Source organism: Nymphaea colorata, chromosome 5, assembly GCF_008831285.2.
Source record: "Nymphaea colorata isolate Beijing-Zhang1983 chromosome 5, ASM883128v2, whole genome shotgun sequence".
Taxonomy (NCBI): domain Eukaryota; kingdom Viridiplantae; phylum Streptophyta; class Magnoliopsida; order Nymphaeales; family Nymphaeaceae; genus Nymphaea; species Nymphaea colorata.
The window spans coordinates 12,574,971-12,594,077 of NC_045142.1; the positions used below are offsets into that span (position 1 = coordinate 12,574,971).

At 36.1% G+C, this 19,107-nt stretch overlaps 1 protein-coding gene across 1 annotated transcript in view; it reads right to left on the minus strand.

Moving 5' to 3' along the window:
• Positions 1-14,164, minus strand: part of LOC116254766 (uncharacterized) — a 57,207-nt gene extending 43,043 nt beyond the window's left edge. The window contains exons 1-10 of the mRNA XM_031630334.2: positions 14,005-14,164; positions 12,741-12,784; positions 12,543-12,606; positions 10,127-10,241; positions 9,929-9,996; positions 7,213-7,310; positions 4,874-5,045; positions 1,880-2,099; positions 1,560-1,686; positions 512-621 (exon numbers count right to left, since the gene is read on the minus strand). Of these exons, the coding sequence (XP_031486194.1) occupies positions 512-621; positions 1,560-1,686; positions 1,880-2,099; positions 4,874-5,045; positions 7,213-7,310; positions 9,929-9,996; positions 10,127-10,241; positions 12,543-12,606; positions 12,741-12,784; positions 14,005-14,058 (1,072 nt within the window). The 5' untranslated portion in view covers positions 14,059-14,164. The remainder of the gene's footprint in view (positions 1-511; positions 622-1,559; positions 1,687-1,879; positions 2,100-4,873; positions 5,046-7,212; positions 7,311-9,928; positions 9,997-10,126; positions 10,242-12,542; positions 12,607-12,740; positions 12,785-14,004) is intronic.
• Between the last annotated feature and the right edge of the window lie 4,943 nt (positions 14,165-19,107).

Here is a 19,107-nt window from a genome sequence, read left to right on the forward strand (position 1 = left end):
GGAACAATTTTCCTGCTTTTCTATTGAGAAATTTTAAGGTTTAAGTTTAAACATTTGCTTTGTAATGGTAGAGGTCTAGTAGCTGGTTCAGGAAATTAGTATAGTCATGCTTTATTAACTAAGATATTTTAAGGAGTACAAGATGTGAACTTTTCTGTATTGTATAGCCTTTAAATTTAAATTGTCTTAACTTCATTACACTTTATGCCTTATGCCTTAATTACAGTGATTACCATGTTATGACATTTTTAATGCATTACAGTGTGCTTTACTTGTTCCATTGATACAGATAGTTAGTTAGATGTTCTTTGTTACAAAGATGTCTAAATGTATGTTAAGATTTAACCATGAACCTTATTGCTTTTCTATTTTCTTGGGACTACCTATGCTCTAGACACAATCGCTACGTAGGCACTGCCTAGTGTCTTTGCCTACGTAATTCCCACCAGTTTCAATAAGATGCCAATGGACTCATGAATATCATGTGCTAGCAAAGATAAAGGATTCAAACCTGATGCCAGATCTTCAATGAACTTTGCCTCGAAAGAAGTGTTTAATGCATTGACCAGTAGCTGCAACTGGGATGCGAAGCCAACCACATCAATATTTGGACCAATGATCCTGGTAAAAATCTATTGATCGTCATCAGAATCAGCGGAACTCACTCACCATTATGAGCAGTAACACGTAGAAGGAAACTATCACAACAAACAAAGAAATGGAAGTTGTGAATGGATTATACACCAATTAAATATGGATGCTCTTAGTTGGAAGAGTGTCTAAGTTATCCTGGGACATTAGTAGGCTAAATCCTGAGGATTGTAAAAAACTAAAATCCTACTTATTAAAATCTGGACTAGTCAGTCAACTACTCCAACTAGTAGATTGAGTCGATTATCAACCGTCCTGTGTTTCAAACCAGTTGGTCAGACTAGTGAACTAGTCAGCTTAGTTGTTGGCTAGACAACTAGTCCCTGACTTATAAATATATGTGTGCATTCTCTCTGTGTGAAGTCTCTGTGGGTATTGTTTTTGTGCGTTTATTTCCATATGAATACATGTACTTATTTATTTATAGTCAATCGACTCAGACCAAGTCAGACTATGGTCGTTCCAATCTTGACAACTTATAGGATGAAGCACAGAAATTACTCCAACCACTATCTTTCCAGCTGTAGGTCTTTCCTTTGACCTTGCTTTCAGCCATTGACTATTCACTTACTTAAGAGGTCTATGGAGGATCACTACGTTGTGGTATTTCTTTTCTTTTCTTTTTTTATTTGATAGAGCAGGTGACCTAATTGAAAAGGTGGGTAACTGGGCGAGCCTTTGCCTGCTAAGCTTAGACAACTACTACAGCAGCATGATTTATTAGGCGAATTTTGTCTACTTTTTAGCTCACAGACAAGCAATATTACATAAGAGACAAATGACATCATAAGGTTGCACGAAATTTTCTATCCTAACATAAGAAAAGAAAACTAAATAAGGGATGACAAGTAGATGGATAGAAGAACAAAAAAATAGAAAAACTAGAAAGGAACATGGTAAAGCCTTACATGTGCGTTGGTACTATAGGCACAAGATACCAATGGTCAGCTTCATTTGTCGAAGCATTCTCAAATTCAGCCATTTCTGTGGAACTCCCAATGGCCCTTTTTGACCATGTAGCAATCAACTCAAAACCTGAACGAACTTATGGGCTGTAAAATGTGTATATACATATGCTTAAATACATATCTGTGTCCCTGTGGTGTAAATACACAATAGGTATGAACAAAGCTAGCAGATATGCAAAAGGAATCAGACTACATTCTCAGGGGTCTCGACAGACGATTTTGGCCAATCAGTTGAAGATGATCTTGAGGATGCTATGTACCTTTTATTGGATCTTCAGCAGAATACCATTCAGCCCAAGGACAGTCATCATCCCATAGTGTTTTGACACAGACAGCTTCGGAATTACCATTAGATTCAGAATTCTCCGCAACCACATAGATACCTTCATTATCATCATCATATGGGGGTGTCCTATAAGTCAATCTCATTGTGAAATGAACCCCAGCTGGATGTATTGCATAGTCCATCCGGGCAAAGGCCTGGCACATTATACAGAGCAATTTCCACATTCACTTCTCAAGAACTTGAGCAGAAGACAACACAGAAACATTTCACAAGTTACAAAAAAGTTAGAGAACAACCCTCTCAGCACACAATATAAAATTTAATAGATGGACAGAACCTCAGAAAAAAAAAGAATTTGTCATATGACCCCTTCAAATAGAAGCATTACAGGATAAGACGATGACAAAAAAGTATGTCTGTACATTTACAGATCATACCCAGAGATCTTCATTTATGGTCCCAAGAAGCTTTTAGAATGTATCTTCAAGTAGTTGTGCCAATAAGCTTGCCAATGGACCAAAAGCACAAGTATGCCTGAGGCCAAGGGAGAGCAAGGGCGGAGAAAAAAGGTCAGTTGAGGTTGCACATGCCCACGTCTGAGTTTGCTAAAGAGTAAAAAGTAGACTACTGAATCACATGGATTCACACTCTTTTCTTAAGAATGATTAAAACTTTTGTCATGAAAAATACAGGTAATATTCAATCTTATGAAATTCAACCTTATGAAATTCAACCTTATTTTAAGTCTTCAAAAAACTTTTTCTACAGTTTTTTATGTTATAATGTATGTTCAACCCCAAATATTACAATAACATATGAGAGAAAGGGTGTATCATTAATAATGCCTAAGACAGGGTGCATCATACCATTCTGCTTCATAGTTACATTAGGTAAACTAATGTATCAGAAGATACACAATGTTATGTACAGCACTTAGTAGGATACGAGCCAAACCAATGTTACAGTCTGTATACAGCACACTAAGAATGAAAAGGTCCAATCCTAGTGATACCAGGCAAAAGGGATGCTGATGTCAGGTTCAGCCTGTCTTTTAATTAGCCCAAGGCTGAAGGTCACAATTGCACTTGCAATTAGGTTCGGAAATAAGGAATCCAATGTTCCAGCCAGTTCATGACAACTTGATCTTGTAGAGGTCCAATCCTAGTGATGACAAACCAAACATAGCAGAGGACCAAGTTTGACAGCATGAAAACAACTGTCTGCTTCATGATTAGACACAGACCATGCACATAAAAATTTTGATAGCTACAAATATCACAGTATTTTTGAAAAAACAAAACAAACCAGCGAAAAACAAGCAAAATGAACAAAGGAAAACATCTCAACTGTTTATCCTTTTTAAAGTTTTCTGGGAATGTTTTAACACTTTAACCTTTTTTAATAACTATTTTGAATTTATATCAATTTCTTGCATGAAAATTTGTAGAATAATCATAACTTCATTATCTTCTCTATGATCTTTTAGATATTTTTTATTTTTTAGCAGCTTTGCCTCAAAAAATTGATATTTCCTATTAATAGCCAAGAAAAACATCACCATTAAAAGACCAAAAAAGATATTTGTGGCTATGCAACTAACTGAAGCCGCACAACACAAAAAGAAAGATCTCTAGTCAAAGTATGGACCTGTTGTTAACAGTACAAGGTGTTCCTTGGTGCAAATAGGTTACTACCAAGCTCAGCCCCTAGATAAAAAACAGGAAGCCCAACAACTGACTGGTATAAATTTCGTTACATAAGTAGCCAATGGTGGGTTATTTGTTAATCAGAAGGAAAGCTCTACCAAATCTAATGAAGTGTTAAAAAATGAAAAATAAGGCACAATTGCTCTTAAAAGAACTTAAAAAGGATATAATAAGGCTCAAGTAGCCAAACACAAAAATGCTCAAAAAGTAGAAGTCAAAAGGCCCGAAAAAAGCATGTAACAGACCTCACAAAAAGTATGCTTAAGGAAGACACATCCTCAAAGCATATTTCTTGCTGATGAGAGATTTTCAATGAAAACAAACATAAAGTGGGGCTTTAACTCCTTAAGTACACAATGGCATAATCGCCAACTTAACTGATAATTATTGTGTATGCCTTAACAGTTGAGGTAGCAAAATGCTAGCTACACTTTAAAAAAGAAAAAAAGAAAAAGCACAAGAAGGGACAAAAGAGTACAATAAAAGAGGAAAAAAAAACCGAAATATCTTAAAGAATATAAAAGAACAAAGACAAAAACTACTGACCCCAACAAAAAAGGATACATACAAAACAAAAAAGAAAATAAAATATGTCGAAGGATACGTTGATTGATGGCAACAGTTACCATTAGGCAAAATTTGCCTATGCAAACTTTTGAAAGAAAAGTTTAGGCAAAACATTTTTCTTCTTTTATAGGGAAAAACTTTTGCACCATTTTAAGGTGAAAAAACAAGTACTTGGCAAGATCTTAGGTAATGTAAGCAAGACAAGTGGGCCCGACAATTTTTTCGTAAAAGCTTTGCAGAAAGGTAAGTCCCTTTGCCTGCAACCGAACAGCCCCTAAGTGAAACAAAAAAAGAAAAGCAAAGGGCAAAATAAATCCAGTCACACACTAAAATTATACTTATAACACACACACACATATATACAAGTAAAAAACCAACCAAACATATGATTGTTGGGAAACTGTCTGGAATTCAGAAAAATAAAAAATATATACAGAATAATAACATAATTACAAATTATGACTTTCCCTCACTTTTCCTACCAATGAAACCATTTGTTTAGTTTTTTATAATAAAATTTAATATTTTCAAAATATCACCAATATTTGTGAGTATGGTATATGAACATTTACATCAGGAATCAGAAGATAAATTCCTATAATTCTGCATGAACAAATTTCTTCTTCCTAAAGACCAAGTGAAACATTATATCTGGATGAACCAATATATAGACAACGACAATCTTGAACACCTACAAATTTTGACAGGAATAACTCATAGATTCCCTCCAAATGCATAAACTTGATGGGGACTTGACTTCCAATACGATCTGCTTCATATCTCCTCGTAAAGATCATTCCCATATTTTGAATGCCAATATGTGCTTTTCTTGTAGGGTCATGAACTGGAACAAATGCTGGCCAGTTGCTGAAAAGGGATAAGAACAAGAATCACCACAATTTCGTGAATTTTCTTAAAGCAAATAAGATTAGAAAAGAAAGATTGCTATCATTTATATCATCAACTAAATGTCATAAGATAGACACAGACCCAGAAAATAAGCACTACTAGAAAGTTACCAAGATTTGGGTTGCTGTGAAAATAAGGGCCTCAAGACTATGAATTGATAAGCAGACAAGAAACAGTTACAACCATGGGACTTATATCGGCAACCATCAACTAGTCGGTCTGACTAGTCAACTAAATCGACAGAAAACCAAATAGTCCCTAGCCATAAAGGCTGTAATGCCAGGTTTTTGCAGCTAGTTGATTGACCATGTCAACTAGGAAAAGACTATTCAATTAGTGAAAACAAGAAGAAGAAGAAGAAGAAGAAGAAGAAGAAGAAGAAGAAGAAGAAAGAGAGAGAGAAAGAGAGAGAGAGGAAGGGAGTGACCCCCCTGAGAAGAGGGAGAGAGAAGGGAGCAGATTGCTGAAGGGGATGAGCACCTCCATCCCACCCGTTGAGAATGATGCAGGACAATTTTTCCTTTTCTTTTTTACCTTTATGTAATTTTTCATTTTCACATTTTTGTCTTAAATTTATATTATTTTTTCTTCCAGCTACTCTTTTTTTTCTTTATTGGGTGTTCATTGTGGAGACTTTCTCAGGTACCAATTAGAAACATGTTTTTGTCAACAAAATTCAGAACTAATAATAATATATAATATCATTCTCTTGCTCAATGAGTCATATTAGTACTTTTTGCTACATGAGAGCAATTCCCAACCTTTCCAGAATAATAATATTTATAAAAATTAATCACTAAAATTTCTGGAATCAAGATCAGTAGAGTTTATTAGTTAAAAGTTAAAACCAATTCCTTTGGGATAATTTTGGATCTAAATGGCATAGACATTGATTGGAACTCTTCCCTCAGTTTGTAATTTTAACACTTCCTATCAACATTTCAGAAGCTAGCCCTAAGGAGCTGGTGCAGCGTGTGAATCTTTATTGGTCAGGACAGGAGTTAAAGTTCAAATCACATGAGTACCTCTCTGTGCAAGCCCAAGCCGGTACAAGCCGTGGGGGTGAGCATTACTAGCTTTGACATTTATAGTTTATACTTTTGAAAGTGTGCCTAAATCTTATGTTCTAGATGTCGTTTCCTCACAATGGAAATCGAAAATATTTTGGAAGCCATAAAAAACCCAAACTTTTAACACCATAAACGTCATACTTCCTCCATGCAACATCTCCTAAAGACGCTCATTAGGTGCTTCTTTCACAATTCTTTTGTCTGACATTTGTGAGTCTCCTGATTCAGTCGTGAATTAGATCTCACTCAGATTCCAGATATGTATATTAACCGTATTAGAAAGTGGATCAAATCGTTTCAACTCTAGCTAGCAACTTCCAGCATTTGCCGTGTGACCAACAGCATCGCCTCATGTCATGCTACCAGTTTCAGAGTACTGGCCTATGATTGAAAATTCTCTGACATATCATTAAACAAATGCCAAGTTGTATCAGCCTATATCAGATTAATACAAAATATTTACTATACCACATCACACAATACCCTAGTATATTAGTTTTAATAGTCAAAATCCTGACCACTAGGCTACTAATTTGACTAGTCAGTTGAGTTGGCTGTCAACTGATCAGTGTTATCAAATCAGTAACTAATTGGTCAAATAGTCAACTAGTTACACTCGTCATGGCCAGCCTACTAATAATTGACTATGAATTTACATATGCATGATTTGTATGGATATACCTGCTTCTGTATACATTTTGTGTGTGTGTGTGTGTGTGTGTGTGTGTGTGTGTGTGTGTGTGTGTGTATATATATATATATATATATATATAACACCTAAGTAGTCTTTTTGAGGGCTTGAACGACCTGTATCACATTTTCAATTTTGACAGCTTTAGAAGTTCATTAGAATATTCTTGAACCTTGCAACAACTTGACTTTTTCTTTTCTTTGTTATGTTGGGGAAGAGTAGTGTGGGTGGTCAAAGGAAATAGGTTCTTTATAATATCATCAAATGTTTATTTATGTGAGTGCTTGACATAAAACAGCCATATGGTTGAAGGATTCAACAAAAAGGGAATAACTCAAAATCATGTGTGTTCCGAAATACGCACCAGCCACAATTTGACAAAGCAATTGCAACAGAACTGAGAAGTTTTGTGGCCTCTGGTTCATCTAGAATGACACCACTTGCACTGAGTGGAGAGATAACCTGGTAAGGTACATGCATGAAGAACAAAAAGATTGTAAGACTCATACTCAATGTTGCCAAAAGATGCATCATGAAAGTATTAACAACAATCAAGTCTCAAGCTTACACTATAATAGAAATCCAATTTGCACTAACTGGAGGTATAAGGAAGGCATACCATGATCTGGTTGATATATCAAAAATATTAAAGTAGACTAAGCCAAAAAAGGCTCTAGTACATTCTGACTCCTGAATATGACTACCTTCAGGGGCAGAATAGTAAAGCAGAACCCTCCAACTTGAATTTCATGTCATAGGGATGCTGCTTCACCCACGTCAACACGACTCAGGTGCTGGTGCTGGTACAGCTCCAGCACGAAATTTCACTGAGGTCAGCCGAACCATGCCAAAACTTGCCATTTTAGATGCACAGCTGATTAAACTAGCCTTAGTACAAAGATAAAGAAGACTATATATATATATATATATATATATATATATATATATATATATATATATATATATATATATATATATATATATGATCATCATCATATATTGGAGGCCCTATCTACCCAAACAATTGGCTTCATACTTGGCTATGTATACACCAAAACATTGCCAACTTTGGTTTAACCTTCAAAGAAGCATAGCACAAGAGGAAAAAGCAAGACCAAGAATAAGAAGGGAAAAGAGGAGAGAGAATAGAAAGGGCAGGAGAAAGATAAAGAGAAATGAGGAGGAAGAAGAAGAGAGAGAAATAATAAAAGGACCAAGATCCTCCTTCCATTGTTCAACCAAAACTTGTTTAGTTGACTTCAAGTTCTGCTTTGACCATGTCTCACTTTTGAATCAATAAAGGCAGGCCAAGACACTGCATCTGCCAGGTACTAAAGCTCCACCATGCCAAAACACAACAAAAAAGCAAAATGTCTTATTTTAAGTAACGTTGTCAGATTTTGGCCACATGAATTTTCACAGTATGATTATATGGTTAGTAAACAAAGACCCAATTGACAATAAAGATAATAGGCTTTTGAATGATTTTGATATGCAAGGCATTCAAAAAATTATTTTTGAACCTTTGCCAGACAAAATCATATGGATCTGGTGATGGTTTGTCGACTTCTCAGCCAGTAAATCTGACATTATGAGAATTATCTAAAGACATATGATCTACAGTGATAGCTTTACGGTTCATCTCATACTAAAGCAGTATGGGCCTGAGTTCCTTGAAGGAAGGAAGAATGGGGAAACATCATAATCTTGTGGAGAGGACATTGTACTCTGGCCCCAAACAGGCCATGTTTTTTTGCACCTTCTCACGAACTGGAAACTGTCTCTCCATGATCAGCAACACCCTTCAATTTATAAGACATTGCACTATAATAAAAGATCCCTTTTTAAGGCTCTGAAATTCTTTCTTGAGAAACATAACTCTGAATTGAGAAATTCAAGAACATGTGCTTGTTAAATTGGCCCGTAACTCTTTAGTTGTACAATGTACACTCATCTGGAACACTCACAAGGACTTCCTGAGACAAAGTTGATGTGAGATAGGCAAAGACAGCTCGGTCCTTCTTCATCGAAGAAAACTGTTCAAGGTTTACCATTGAAGAAAATCATAATTTTGTCTATTCACTCTATATTTCCTAATCTTGTTAAGCCTCAATATTTTATAGAGAAAGCAAATTTTCCAGTTAATAGCTGAGGAAAATCTCAGTGATAAAAATCCAAGAATGATATTTGTGATAACGGTCTCCACAAATGCTAGCTTTCATGAAAATGAAAATTTTATGATAGTGTGCCTAAGGAAGACAATGAATAATCTTTTGTCTATAAAGGAGATGACCTAACTAAACATGACGATGATGATAATTTTATAGATGATATGGATACTGCTCATTAAATGTATGAACTATTGAACTTATAAAATATGTTGTTTGATGTCTTATTAACTTATGAACTTATAAAAATGTATGGCACACTCCAGTACCTGCATTGTCTAAAACTCTCCATGTCCAAATGAGTCTCCCTATACCCGCACATGTAACCACATCCATAGTGTATGTGATTCAGATATGTGTATATATATATATATATATATATAGAGAGAGAGAGAGAGAGAGAATAGATAGATAGATAGATAGAGAGGGACATTTTCATACTATTGAATATTGACACATATGCACGGATGTATGATACTTTTCTTTTTATTTCTTGTTGCAAGTTTGTCTGTTTCCCTTCCCTTTTTCTGTTTCAATAAAGTTAATGCACAAAGGGCATTACAAAACTGTTGTCCTAGTTGTTGGGACTTGAGAGTGTCCACTAGCTGTTGGGCACTCTCAATGGCTAGATCTGTCAATCGATCTAAGAGAGACCTTTCCTTTTGTATTGGCAATTCTTTGTATGCATTTCAGGGACCTACTAAAGCTCTTTATTATTACTTTGTATGTATGCCTCCCTTTATTATTACTTTGTATGTATGCCTACATCTCCTGTTTTTTATGTTACATATTAAGTGAGAAATTACCTTGTGGAAAAGTGCCATGAAAACTTTCCATTTGTATTAAGTAAGAGAAGCTTCAATTCCTACAAATTAAGATAAACCAGCCATGCAGAAAATATGTGGTATTTACCAAAAATTCTTTTACTCCAAACTGTAGTTGTAGACTGTGTAACTCATCCTTCCACTCAGCATTGTGAGCTGCATGGGAAAGTTCATGAATTGTACATAAGATGCCCAATAAATGCTTAGCAAAAATTGAACAATAGTAAATCCCTTTCATTAAAGCCAAAACTAAAGTAATTGTAAGTGAAAACCTATAAATAAGTACCAGTAGTGTGCAGCTCAAAATAATACTCCAAACAGTAGGACTTCATGCCATACTTGGAATCAAACTTCACCTTGTAAAGGTTCTTCAAAGAGCCAACTTGAAGAGCATTCTTACGCTGCAAGGAATGAGCAACAGTGGATATCTATAACCAACCTAGAACTGTCAATAACATTATACTCATATTCACAATGAAGCCAAAGTTTGATACCTATTTGTTTTTCTGAACAAGGCTTCTGATGTGGAAAGCCTCATCAGAAAAACAGAGCACTTGTGGTTCTCAGCAATACAACAATGTCCCAAGCCCAAGAGTTTAGCCTAAGAGCTAAAATTACATGTGTTTCCCCATTGTTCCTAAACAAAGAAGCTCACCAAATCCTATCATACCTGAACCGTTAACATACTGAAATCTACTTTATGTTTCCACCTTGGGTTGTTCAACAACTGAGTAACCAATTAGTTGGCCTAGTCAGTGGTCTGCGGACTAGACCGTGGCCTGAAAGTTGCTAGGGCCTAGTTGGGCAACTAGTCCATCCTCATTGTCCAAACTAGTTAGCGGTTTGGAGCCACACGGTTTACATTTGGTTAGTTTTCTTGCTTTGTTTTAGCTTTTTGAAGTAAGAAAATTTTTTAAAAGCTAAAAAACTTTTATAAAAGTCCAACGTGCCATAGTTTCTGCACTTTTGGATTTGTACTCTCTCCCTTCCTTTCTCTCTCTCTCTATATATATGCATTGTTATGTGGAATGGATGTACTATGTGGTTTACATGACTCAGAATGATGTTTTATGTTTTTACCACTTTTACGACTTTAAGTATTTTGTTGCTAAATCGCCTTATTGCTTTTAGTTTAGTCACAAACTTGGACAAACTAGTCCCAATAGTCTTTTTAGGGATTTGACTGACCTATATCCAGCTTCCGATTTCGGCAACTTAGGGTCTCACCAAGAATTATTGCCAGACATACCCAAACCAAAAAAGAATGTGCCCATGTGGCTGAAATGATATTATATGCCATCGAAGTAAAAAATAAAGAGCTATCAGTCCTTCCTGTATGGTGAAGAGGAATCTCAAGCCAATTATACCTCATTCTAACTTTGCTCTACATCTCCTTACATACAAGTCAGGCATGATACTATGTCACATGAATTCGGGGTGCTGGTGCCGGTGCTGGTGCAAAGTGGGTGCTAGTACGACACATCTCAAAAAATTTGGGTGTAAGGGCATAGTTAGAGAGCGTGTGCGCATGTGTGTGCGTGTATTATGCTTTTTTTTCTAAAAAACAAATTTTATTTAAAGATAATTTTAGTTTATTTTTAAAATTTTACAATTAATAAATAAAGTTTTATTAAATATTGGCAATCTTGTCATCCTTTTTAAAGGACGATAGACTGGTCGTCCTTTCAAAAGGAGAACCAAGTGTTGTCGATAGGCTTGCCGTCTTTTGAAAAGGACAATCAAGTGTTGCCATCCTTTTTAAAGGATAAGGGGGAGGGGGGAGAGAGAGAGAGAGAGAGAGAGAGCAGGAGGGATAAATGTGCGTGACTGAAAAAAACTGAAAGGAAAGAGAGAGAGAGTAGGGGAAAATAGGAGGAAAGCAAACGAGAGAGAAAACAAAAAAGGAAAAAGTAAAAGAGAGAAAGAGGAGAAAAAAAGAAAGGGAAAGAAAAAATAAGAGAAGAAGGAGGCAGGTGCAGTCAGCAGCATGTGATGTGTGTTAACTGCACATGATGCGCGTCAGAGCCGCACCTGCAATTGCGTCAGGTCGAGGTAGGTGCAGAACCCTAAATAAAGAGTCCATTTGACTTAGGATATGTCAAAGAAATATTGCAGCCATATCTATCTAATAGAGAAAGAACCAACAAGCTATGGAAGAGTTTGAAAATAAAAGTGGATGATGACCGCTGATTGCTTTGCCATGACCATTAAGTATATTACACTCGGTGCATGTTTAAAATAAAAGAGCACCCTTAATAAATTCACAAGGTATGGTGAATTTTAGTCGATTATTCTCCATGTTTTTTGGCTAGCTTTTACAAAATTTATTGGTTTTCAGCATATAATTTAAAATGTAACTTCCAGTTAGTTTAAGATTTAAGAAGTAAAATGATATGAAGCCAGGAAAGAAGTCAAGGTCAATAAAGGACAGGTTTACCTAAAGATGAGAAACCAAAAAGGTATGTCTCATCAAAATTTCAAAATCACGTATTACAGTTATGCATGTTCCCTGACAAACTGTAGCATCAAACATGCTCATAATCATGTAAGTGTGAAAAATATAAAAAAGCCTTATTATTGTGCCAACATAACTCCTTGTTCTTCTTAAGTTGCAAGAGTATGATGAATGTAAAACAGATATAATGACCATTGAAATACTAATGCACTTAAAACCTGACAAAAATTAAGAGTAAGCAACTTACCACCAAGTTGTTTGGACCATCAGCTAGCCATAATCGACACGTAGCCTCTATCTCTGATATGAATCTGAAGACAAAATCCGTAAAAACCATAGATCAGAATGATGTCCTTGTTTCTGAAATTTAACAATTTGGTGGAGATTTTTCAGAAAAAATATGCATTTAAAATCAAGCAACCATCAGACAAATGAAGTGCAGTACCTCTCCCATGAAGATGCAAGTGTAAAATCATCAAATCCTTCTGGCTGCAAGCAACACAGTATACATCGTGTCATAAACTAAACACCATAAACCAAAGACTATTGAACATAGAACTGCTACAGCTAATAAGATTGATGATACTAAAGACTTTTTTCGTAAAGGTTGACCAATATCATAGTGGTAGAAGTTGCATGGGGTGTACTTCAATATCAACAGTTACTCTTTTCTTTTTAGACAGTGACATTTCCATGTCTGGACAAGAAAACCGCGGAAAACCAATATTTTCCTTCAATTAATAACTAAAACAATTTTTAGAAAAGAAAAAAACTAAAGCGACGATGTTCCTTCCATGAGCCTCGTTCTGTTTCAGGACAATATGTATGCTTCAGCATATTCTTTGGTGGTTTAACTTTTGAACACGTCAAACCCTCAAGAGTCATAATAAATTTTAGGCTCTCCCGTTCATAAAAGAAAGACATTCAGCCTCTGTATATGAACAACATCCATTTCTTCATTCTCTATGCATTATTAATAAAATCCTCCTCTTTAGCGATCATGAACATAGAAAAAGTACACATTCAACTTGTTGACTTGGTGAATGGCTGGCACCAAATGTCTCATTCCTATTTGGATGATATATGCTTGGAACACAGGTGTCAGGCAGTGCAATGGTTCAATTAGCCGGAGTGGCAGTCACAGGCTCATCATGTGGTGCAAGAACACCAGGAGGGCCAACTGCAATGAAGCGTTCCCCATGCATATGAAAGCTTCTGCTAAGAGGAGGCATGGATCTCATATATGGAGTAGAAGCCCAATACCACAACAAGAACAAACTGCTCCCTTGCATCCCCCTTCAGTTTTACACTATCATCCATGACCCAATAGGAACGACGTCTGCAAACATTACCATAAGGTGCAATCCCTAAGCCGAAGAATGCAAGACTAAGAACTTTACAAAATCGCGTTTGCCTCATATAAAATTCATACTAACAGATGGCTACCAACTTCATCAGATCTCGGGATTAAGCCCATGGAGGATAAAAAATCCGGACAAATTAACAACAACCAGGGATCAGGATAAACTCTTCATGACGTGTCAATGCGTCCAAAGCGAATCCGGAACAATAGAAACTAAATGATCTTATATTGCACACAAGAATGAAAAATTAGTACACTTCCGAAACCATGATCATCCAAAACAAAATTCATTCTGGCCCACGCTTAAGGATGAACTTGATCAAAAGAACAGCTGATTTCAGGTTACCTCGTAAGATGAAAGTGGCTCTCTCTCTGCGTGGACCCTGCTGGACGATGCCATGGACGGAGAACTATCGACGCATTTCGCCGAGGACGCACATAGAACGACGGATGCTCGTTAAGTTCCGCAGGGCTAACGAAGGCATTTGTGGGGCCCACGAAGTATCTATTCGTCTTACCGTTTCCCGTGTGTTCGCTTAAAAGTGTCCGTTTGTGTATTTCTTGTTTGCACTCTACAGTCTCCTACCGGTTTTTACCATGTTTTAGCTTTTCATTTCATTGGGTGTTCGGCATAGCTTAGCTGGTGGGTGAACTTAAAAAGATTTGGAATCTGGTTGGGTACTTGACGGGTAACTTGAGTCTAAACTTCAGCTTCAAAATTAGGCACCTGGTCAGCCTAATAAGTTGTGGGCTCTAGTTGGCCTCATAAGTTGTGGGCTCTAGTTGGCCTCATAAGTTGTGGGCTCGAGTTGGCTCAAATCGGTTCGATACAACTTGATAATTTATTTTTAATATTATTTTTATTGATTTATATATATATAATTATATATATATATATATATTATGATTAATTATATTTATACATTATTTTATATTGAAAATATATTTTTTAAAATTTAATACTGTCGAGTTTGGGTAGTGGGTCGAGATCGGGCTGAAGTCACGCCATAGTTGGCAAAGTCACCAAGTTGGCTCTGGAATCGCTTGAGTCAACTCAGAAAACCTAGCTACAAGTCAAGCTTCACCCGACTCGCCTCTATCTTTGCTTGACTTGGGCCAACTTGGCCTTACTCACCCCTGGCTCGGCCTGATTTGTCTTGACTCACCCGATTCAGGTTATTTTAAAACTCGACTGAGTCGACAAGTCAATGACCTAGTGCCCGGTCATCAGCCAATTCGAATCTGATCACGAGTTTGCCAACTACGAGTCATGCATGGTGGAAAATCATAACTTTGCTTCGATTTTCATAGGTGCTTCGATTCTCACAAGTGTTATCTTCATGAGTCACATGGGTTGGGGCACAACATGATGTTAATGGTGCATCATTCGAGGCCGAAGCCCCAATGTAAGCCAAGCTTTGAAGGCAAAGAAACAGCCTTGGGGCTTTATGCCTTTGGTGGTTTCTCCAGGTGTAGCTTGGGGGTTTTGTAAGTAAGCTTGAGTTTATGTCTCTTTGTTTACCTCGTTCATAATATATTATGTTATCTGTCACAATGGGTAACGGTACGGGTACGATACGGGTACGGCAGGGTACTGCGTTGACTGTACTGGGTATGGTCAACGCACCCAAGGTCATTTTTGACATTTTTCAGATTCGATCAATATTGACTGAGTCCAAATTTGTCCAATTTTAATGTTAACGATTTTTACATTTTAACTTCTTAAACCATTTTAACGTTAAAATTTTTGAAACCCTCATTTTAATGTCCCACTTCCCTCTTTTTTCTTCATTTTAACTTCTATATATATATATATATATATATATGCATGTGTATGTACGGCCGTACTCCCGCACCCAAGTTTTTTAAAAATGGTCTGTATCTGTATCTGTACTCGCACCGACACCCGTACCCGTACCTATGTAACATAGATTATGTTATTAAGTTAACTGTTATGCAATCTGTGTTCTTCAAGTCATTCGCGCACACTTGTGCTCTAAACCTAGTGAAAAGACATAGGACCATCACGCCTCACATATTAAAGGACGTATTGTGATGCTGACATGATCCATGCTTTATAGAGACTTAGGGAAGAATTCATGCAAAAAGTTGTGAGAATACTTCCTACCAAATAATGTCGGATATGTGACTAAACGACGGCAATTGGAACTCATCAATTGGATGGGTTCAATCCACGAGTATGTGAAAGCATTTACAAGTAATCACTCGAAATTTTTAGGCATTTTTGAGGTGGATCAGCTATTGCACTTCATAGTTGGGCTGCAATCAGGCATAGAACAATAAATCCAGTGTCATGACCACAAGAGCTAGTTTGATGTATTGTTCTAGCACATACAATAGACACACTCATTCCAAAAACACTAAACCAATGCAAATGTCAGGCGTAGAACAAGGAGAACACAATGGCAGGGCAGACCATGCAAATATATGCACTATGTATTTTGTGTTATTTCATAGTTTATCAGGGAACAGCCCTCACAAAGGACAACATTGAGACACACTGTAACATTCAACTTCTTGGCATCAGACATAGTTTATGAGTTACAGTTTTAGTCATAGAAGTTCTTAAACCCTAATGTGTTTATGTGTGAGCAGTGCTAAGACGTTACATAGAATTTTAAACTAATAATACATATAAAAAGTATGCAGCCTACCCTTGCTTATGTTTCAAACCAAACAGAAATTTGATGACCGATGGTTAAGAAATTCGCTGTGGAGGCTAAAATAGTTCAAAACCCAGTAAGACCGAGGTATTATGGTCTTTGGTCAGTGGCAAACTTGTAAATTTCAGCTATGACTAGGGGATTTAGTAATTAACTAATTGAGATTAAATTATGCTAATCATGATTAAGATCTTAGTCACCCAATGAAGGATGAATTAGAACTATAGGATTATACAGAAAGCTAAACCGGAACTAAAACTAATCATTTAAATATAATTAATTGAACAAACTTCTTCAAAATATATTATTTTATTATAAATCTCATCAAGATAGAATAATATATAATATAATATAATAAGTGATAAAGAATTAATAACTTTTGGGTACAAATAGGGACTGCCGCCCTCCTTTGAAGAAACGTGAGGGAGAAGAGGGAGAGAGAGAGAAGAGGGAGAAGAGGACAGAAGGGTAGAGAGAAAAAAATGACGGGAGAGCAAATGTGTGGTCGATGAAACTTTACCAAATCCTTCATCTCACGTATGAATCACCTAGAGCAAAGACTACTAAAATATCAGGTACAATGAAAATTATTGAAGTTTTTCTAATTACATGTACAATTTTAGAGTTTTAACCTGTTTGCATCCCCGAAAATATTTTGGTCTTTGTAATGCTCCAAAAAAATGAGGTTTTATTTTAGAATGAGAGAGAAAGGGACTCGCCCGTGGTATGAGGATTGACCGTTCTTGGCGCTTTTACTGGGAGAAAAAAACCAAAGAGCTATATTTATTATTAATGCATTTCTTTTTGGCTTAAATATCTTTTTCATTCTAAATATTGTATAATATTTGAGAAAATGTTGAAAATTTGATATTTCAAATTTTTAAGAAAGTTTTTGAAGAGTCACTTGAGAGTATGAACCATTTTGATTTGAGAAATCTTGAATTCGGAAATCTTTACAAATATTGTTTGGAAACATTTGAAGATCGTCTTTTGAAGTCAATTTGGTGTTCTCTTAAAAAATTAAAATTAAATAGGTTTGAGATTTTGCTTTAATTCGATTACTACTTAAGTACAACTCCATCTCATCTTGCAAATTCTTTTAGAGATGTGCTTGTGATTATTTGTGATGTTACGTAAATGTAGATGTATGAATGCATTGACCCTACATGATTAGAAGGGAATCGTTTATTCCTACCATAACATTCATCTAAGTTTCCATTTTCTAATTGTCATAAATATTTTTTGTTTAAAAAAAATTGAAAATGAAAAGGGGTTGTAGACCATCAAGCATGACTTCAATATGGGGTCATCACTTCATTTTTTGTCTTGGTGAAGTCGGCAAATGAAAAGTTAAAATCTTTCGGCAAATGAAAAGTTAAAATCTTAAATTTTAGGAGAAAAATATTCAAAAGAATGGAAAAGAGAAAATACTTTAATTCGAGAAAAAGAGAGAGAAAAAGATTTTGAAAATCACAAAAGTAAAGGTAGATTTTAGGGAAAATGAGATTTTTAGAGAAAATGAGGCTCTAGAAAGAAAGATACACGTATACGTATTAATATGTTCTTGCATGAGAATTTGTAAAAGAATATGTTAAATAATAATGCGAGAAAGACAAAGATAGATAGTCATGTGCACATATACATATATAATATGTATGTACGCATATGCTTTCATGAGAGTAAGGAAAAGAGAGATAATCAAGAAGGGAGAAAGTAAGGAAAAGATATGGATTGGGGTATTCATTTCATACCTCTAATAAAAATGATTTTTAGAAAATGAAACTCTCACTTTGAATGATCCCAAAGCTTCCTCAAATGGGGCTTGCTCCCTTAATGAGTTGGAACTTAGAGAAGAAGAAAAAGAAAAAGAACAGAAAAAGAGAAAAATGAAGAAAGAGAGCTAAGGAAAAAATTCTAAGTCTTCAAATGATAAAGCACTAGAGGTTCCCTAAGGATTAGCTCATGCTCAAGAGAGAAGATTGTGAGGGTATTTATAGGGAGTTTTGGAGCCAAAACTCAAAATTTGAATTTTTTTGAATTTAATAAGATTTTCATGCGAATTTTAAGTATTTTTGAATAATTTTTATTTTTTAAAATAGGTTTTGACTAAGTGTGATTGACCATTAACCCTACAAATACCCCTTTGGGGTGTTGGCAGGGCTAATGCCCACCTAATAGACCCAAAACAGCCCCCCAATGGGCGGATTAAACTGAAAATGGGGCCTGCATAGCGCGATGCGCCTGGTGCAGCATGCAGTCAAAGCATGTCGCACGAGCACGCGACGTCGTCGTGTGATGTCGCACGCGTGGTGTGACTTGCACCAGCACCCGACCTCGCACGTGCTGCACTACTTGCATGAGCACACGTCTCACACCAGCACGTGTGCGATGTGCTAAATGAAAAAAAATAATAAAAAGGGGGCGAAATGCCCCCTTATTGGATGGTTTTGCCTCAGTGGCCTATTAGGAGTCTGATAATGATTAAAAAAAAACATAAAATCATGTTTCTAAATGTGTATTAAGAAGGGGTAAAAATGATTTTTGTTACAAACGGGGCCCGACTCTATCTTGAATGATTTCGGGCTCGTTTTACACCCAAATTGGGTTCGATTGGTTGCCGACGCATTCTATGAGTGTTTTCAGCTCAAAACACATTTTTCGCGCGAGGACGAAACATAAAACGAAAGGAAGGTTTGTGTGTGCACGTGTGACATTCAGTATCATCAAATTTTGTTGTTTTAATCTTAGCTTTGAATTTTGAGTTT